The sequence below is a fragment of the Pelobates fuscus genome, chromosome 2 (genome assembly GCF_036172605.1).
Source record: "Pelobates fuscus isolate aPelFus1 chromosome 2, aPelFus1.pri, whole genome shotgun sequence".
NCBI lineage: Eukaryota > Metazoa > Chordata > Amphibia > Anura > Pelobatidae > Pelobates > Pelobates fuscus.
In genome coordinates, this window is record NC_086318.1 from 219,343,691 (window position 1) to 219,349,690 (window position 6,000).

A 6,000-nucleotide genomic window follows, 5' to 3' on the forward strand; every position below is an offset into this window, starting at 1 on the left:
ATGGTCCCACTGTATTAGTAAAATAAAGCATGCACATCAATCAGTTTTATAGAGATGCATTATCTCAGTGCATCCCTAGTGGGAAAACACCAATCATCAGTCCTGTAAAGATTGCCACTAGTGGTATCCTCCATGTAAACACAGAAAAGTCAGGGTGTACAGTGCTGAGACTGCAGGAATAGTCTCTTTGCACCTAAACTCCAACAGTGGTTTTTGTGCTAAAAGTGTCATTTAAAATTATAATTGTCCTCTTTATTATTACCTGTTAGATAGCAACAGGTCATTTTTTTCTGTTTTACTGAAAAATCTTTTTGGTGTGCCCCCTCTCTGCTCTATCTGCCTTGCTATCTCAAGACACAAACACAGGCTTTAATCTTGACTGTTTGTAATGATCCCCAACTGAATTATCATGCTTCATTCTATAACCTATTTTTCACATTGCAATGTAAAAAGTGTATGTGAATTGTGAAAACCGTGTTTGACATCTATGGTGACTTTATTTCCTAAAGGGGGTGTGAAACTTGGTCTTGGAGATTTCATTTTCTACAGCGTGCTTGTGGGAAAGGCAGCAGCAACTGCAAGTGGAGACTGGAACACTACCTTGGCTTGTTTTGTGGCCATATTAATAGTAAGTACCTTAGTGCCTTACAAACCAAATATCGAATGGGAGGTAGCTTGAACATTGATCATTTTTAGTTTGCCTAATTACCACTGATAAATCTTTATACAGGAAGTTTATAAGTAGGCTCTGTAACGGCTGAGTACCTCCGTTACTTCTTGGGTTCCTAGGCTATTTTAAGACCATCCGATTTCGTCTTGCTGAGTCTAAGTATTCTTTGCCATTAGAAGCGCTCAGATATTAATCGCAAAGTAATCTGAGCAGCATTCGGAAGTGAAATGTAGCAAGTGATTATAGCCTTTACTACACACCATGAGTCGAGACTACATGTAGGGGTAAACAGAACTGACTTTATTGCAGCTGTGTAGAGATATTTATACCCACACAGGGTCATTTGCATATAATAGGGTAATTAACAGTACATATAGTTTCCCCTCAAGTCTTCTTCCCATAATTCCTTATTTGTCTTGCTGAAAGCAACTCTCAGCCCCACCAAAACAAACATATGTTCAGCTTCATTTTGTCCTTATAATTCCATCAACCTGAAACAACGAAAGCCTCTGTTAAAATTCTACTTTGCAACCTTAGGTCCATGACAGGCCCTAACAAATAACACATGCTATAAATTTAATTGAATTATCCACAAGTTGGTTAATAGAATATGAATTTTACGTCCGTCAGTCAACACCAAATGTGGGAATGTTATGCTTCAGGTTGTTAGTTGAAATCAAATTGAAGAACTCCTGCAATGCTGAGCATGGTATATATCAGTGCTCGGAGCATATTTTTTTGCTAGGCATTGTGGGATAATGTAGTCAACATTGTGTTAGCCTATTGCACAGATGCATTTGCAGTCCACATACATATAACTTTTCCATGTCTAAACCATAGAGGTGTGAACTTAAGTATTGAAGTAGAAATAAAATGTGCACAAAATGTTTAGTATAAAGCAGCAAGTCATTGTCTTATGAATCCATCCACAATATATCCAAAAAGCTATATTCGTGACAAAGGGTCTGTTTCTATGCTTGTCGCAATCATTTACCGACAAGTCAGTACTAGCTAAATTGGCTGTCACATTATTACAGGGCAGTGAATGTTTTTTTTTTTTTAAATCTACTCCTCCAAAGTGGTAGCAAAAGCTTCTTGTCTGTCTTGACAATTTAAATGTACCAGAAAAAAAGAGAAATTGGAAGCACACATTACTGCCATAAAGACAAAAATATATACAAAGTGCAGATTAAAGGGACACTCCAGGCACCCAGACCACTTCTGCCCATTGGAGTGGTCTGGGTGCCAACTCCCACCACCCTTAACCTTGCAAGTGTAATTATTGCAGTGTTTATAAACTGCAATATTTACTTTGCAGGGTTAAGCGTGCGCGGCATTAGGTCTCCCCCGCCGGATGACGTCGGCGGGGTAGGAGAGTAGGCGGAGCCTGACCCAGCACCAAGGGACATCGGCGCTGAACTCCGGTAAGTCACTGAAGGGGTGTTAACCCTTTGAGCAACTTGGGATGGTGGGTTAGAGGGAGAGGGGCACTGTAGGGTCCCTTTAAGGAACATTGCATACACAAAAAAATATACAGTTTACATTTTACAAGGCTATTTAAAGTCACCTATTCACCTATATTAGCAAACAAATATGGGAATTCAGTTACACCATATGGCCATATTGTATTAGGCCCACCACTGTGACCCTGTTCGTCTTGACACAAAAATGTCAAACTTCAAAGTCAGACCTGGACATTGTGAGGATTATTCACTTAACTGTGAATTTTCCCAAATTAAATCTAAACGGAGAAACTGAGGCCAGAATTGCTGATCTGGAAAATACTCCAACTCAAAACTGGCTATTATTGCCTCAGTTTTCCCATTCAGATTTAAAGGGAGATTTTAGGCACCCAAACCACTTTATCTCATTGAAGTGGTCTAGGTGCAGTGACCAGGTCCCACTTAGTTCTGCAATGTAAATCATTGCAATTTTCAAGAAACTGCAATAATTATCTTGCAGCCACTCTTGGTATTCCAAGGAATTCTGAATCCCTTAAACAATACTGATATCCTCATGCTCTGCCGCCCATCAAGTGGTGAGAGTTATCCTCCACGTTCAAATATTGGATATGAACAGAATAATGGAGTAAAAAACTGAAACTAACACAACCATATGTAAGTTTGTGTGCTCTAACCAATTGTTTTTGTTTTTTTTTTCTTTAGTGTAAACCTTTAAGGGTAAGTTGCTCAGTGAATTGCAGGTGAAGAATGCTATGAGGGAACCCTTTATAGTGTTACAGTGGAGTTACTATGCCAGTTAAAGCATTATTATGGAGTTACTATGCCAAAGCATTATTTTCTTAAAGCGCGTTTGCAAAATAATAGAATGAATTGGTGATTTGTGTCAGTGGGGGTAGACCTGAGTAGTGTGCAGACATTAAATGCTAGTGTTTACCATGGAAAACGCTTGAGAATTTATATTTACATAATATCTTCTGGCTTTTGGTATTTACAATGCTTAAGGGGACACTCTAAGGACCAAAACAACTTTATATAGCTAACGGAAAAAGGTTTTAGTGTATAGATCATGCCCCTACACTGTCAATGCCATTTAGGTGTTAAATCACTTTGCTTTTGCAGTTGTAGCCACATCTCTGCTAGCTGTGACTCACACAGCTTCCCTACACACTTAAAAGATTAATTTCCAAACCGGTCTCAGGAAAGAGTGTTTTGAAATTCTGATCTCCTTCTCTGTTTATTGTCTGCTAGTGCTAAGCATGGCCCAGTGCTGTCTGAAATTAATGTCATCATTAAATTGATATTAGTACTGGTCCAGAGTGCAGAACAGGAAATGTATGTAAGTCTAAGATGAATCATCCAAACTTCACAGAAGTGAGCTGTTCATTATTATATGTTCATTACAGGGTATAAATGCACAGATGGCGTCACCATCTATGTGGTATTGTATTCTAAAACTTGATATTTCACATGAGATTTTAACAGGCATGTCATATTACGAAATCTAATATTTCTGTTTTTGTTTGTTTTATTTATTTTTTTTATTGCAGGGCTTATGTCTAACCTTGTTGTTGCTGGCTGTTTTCAAGAAGGCTCTTCCTGCTCTCCCAATTTCTATCACATTTGGTTTAGTATTCTACTTTTCCACGGACAACATAGTGAGACCTTTTATGGACACTCTGGCCTCTCACCAACTGTACATATAGCACTCTGATCGACAGGAACACTTTTTCTAAGGCTGTAAAGTGTGGAGAATGTGAATGTATGTGCTTTTACACTCTGTGCCAAATATTGTAAAGATAGATGAGATAATATTGTGAATAGCAAATGGCTAACCCAGGAACAAATTCACATTTCATTTGACATGTAATTATTTTCGTGTTATGTTATGTTGCCTTTCAGCATGTCCGAGCACACAGAGCTGGAAGTCACTGTGACGACATGAAGATATTTTTGGGGGTATGAAGCAGGGTAGTATATTGCCATTTATTGTGTGAGCTCTTTGAACCGTTTCCTAACAGTTGTGTTTAAAATGTTTTAAACCATTAGCTTCCAATAAGCTACCTAGCACAGGGGTGGCTCAAAAGAAGATCCCCAGATTTTGAACTACGGTACATCTCTCACAATGCTTTGCCAGCCTTAAGCATCACGAAACGTTGTAAAACAGTTAGGCATCTACCTTTGGCAGCCCTGATCTAGCACATGATATTTTTTACTTAAAAATCTACCATGCAAAAATTGCATATACCGGTAATCCCTTTATATATAACTAAAAATATGTCCATCATCGGTGAATGCGGCACACCCAAAATGATTTGTAGGACTTTGCTAAATGCCTAGCCTGGAGCCATGCAATTTATTTTTGTTTCAAATTGTTTTATTTGACAGACATGGCTACCGAATGTTAACATTTTTTGTAGCTGTTTTATATTTTTATTTGCATATAAATAAAACTCAACTCTCAATAAAAATATCACGTTGTTCTTCATTGTAATAGCTACATTGCTAACAAACATAAATTAGATTGTGTTTTTATCTAAATGATTCAACCATAAACCCTTTGTTATCTTCATATTAATTATTAAAACTGTATTGTACCACTACAGCATACTTGGCATCATTGCCAAATATGCTAGTGTGATAAGGGGGTGGGACTGGTGTAATCCATTGACTCAACACGGATAACACACAGCAATAAAAAAGTATCTTTGCTAGTTTGACAGGCTGCTCAGCAAGATAGCCAACCGTGGCAGAAATAGAACAGCGGGACACAAGCCCAAACTTGAGACTGGTCCAACAAATCAGGGACTGTTGGCAAGATATCACAGTGCAGTATGCTTAATCTCAATGCAATGTGCATAGAGTGTATGTGTATTTAGCCCTCACATATGACAGAAAATGAACTTAAGTGTGTAATATCATTCAGTCAATGTATTTCCTAGCATAAAATATTGTAGATCAATATTTTAAGCTTGTGATTATTACCGTTATAGCTACTGTGAAAACAAGTTATCTAAAGGAAATTAAGAAATTATGTTAATGAATCCTGGTTGTTTACGATTTTTTTTTCATAAAACGTAGGAAGTCAACCTGTTTGCAAGGCATTGAGAGGATATCAATATATATATATATATATATATATATATATTAACAAAGTGAAAATACCGGCACTCAAGGTTTTCCAGAAGATAACTTCTCCATTTATTGCAGAAGAAAAATTAGACGTTTCAGCTCCACTGGGGAGCTTTCATCAGGACTCAAACATTCATAAAACTGAAAAGACTTATATAGGACATGTAATCATGTGGTACTTACAATCAGCTGGTTTTCATTGCCTTCAGCCACCGAGTTTACTATGCCCGCCTATTAATTTCAAAGGTACTTCCTGGTCAGTTAATCATCTGACCAAATAGGCTAATTTCATTGGCTTGACAACTACATTACTGGGGCAACCAGGGACGCTTAGGTCCCATTGGTTGAATCACCAAATTACGGTGTCTCATATGGACCAAAAAAAGCCTGTTTGCAAAGTGAAAACCAATCAACAACAGGGCGTCGCTGTAGCAACCGGCATGTGAACAGGGGCTAAAGGGAAGAAAAAACAAGCTAAAAGGGAAAGGAGTTGATTTAACATTAAATAAAACAGAGAGGACTCTATATAAGAATAAAGTCTGCAGTTACCAAGAGGTATACTCCAAATAAATAAGCATTAGGCAGAAAGATCACCCCAAAGATAGTGAATAGATATCTGAAGATATAAAGTGCAAGACAATATTTACATAGTGAATATGACATATAAAATGTGAAAAATAATAAAAAGATATGATAAATAGAGATAAAAAATTACTACTGTTCAGTGAAATATTATCA

The 6,000-nt window shown here is 37.4% G+C and overlaps 1 protein-coding gene across 1 annotated transcript in view; it reads left to right on the forward strand.

Annotated features, from left to right (window-relative positions):
* LOC134587070 (presenilin-2-like) overlaps positions 1 to 5,174 on the forward strand; it is a 57,374-nt gene extending 52,200 nt beyond the window's left edge. Inside the window, exons 10-11 of the mRNA XM_063443187.1 lie at positions 510 to 628; positions 3,681 to 5,174. Of these exons, the coding sequence (XP_063299257.1) occupies positions 510 to 628; positions 3,681 to 3,836 (275 nt within the window). The 3' untranslated portion in view covers positions 3,837 to 5,174. The remainder of the gene's footprint in view (positions 1 to 509; positions 629 to 3,680) is intronic.
* Positions 5,175 to 6,000: the final 826 nt, after the last annotated feature.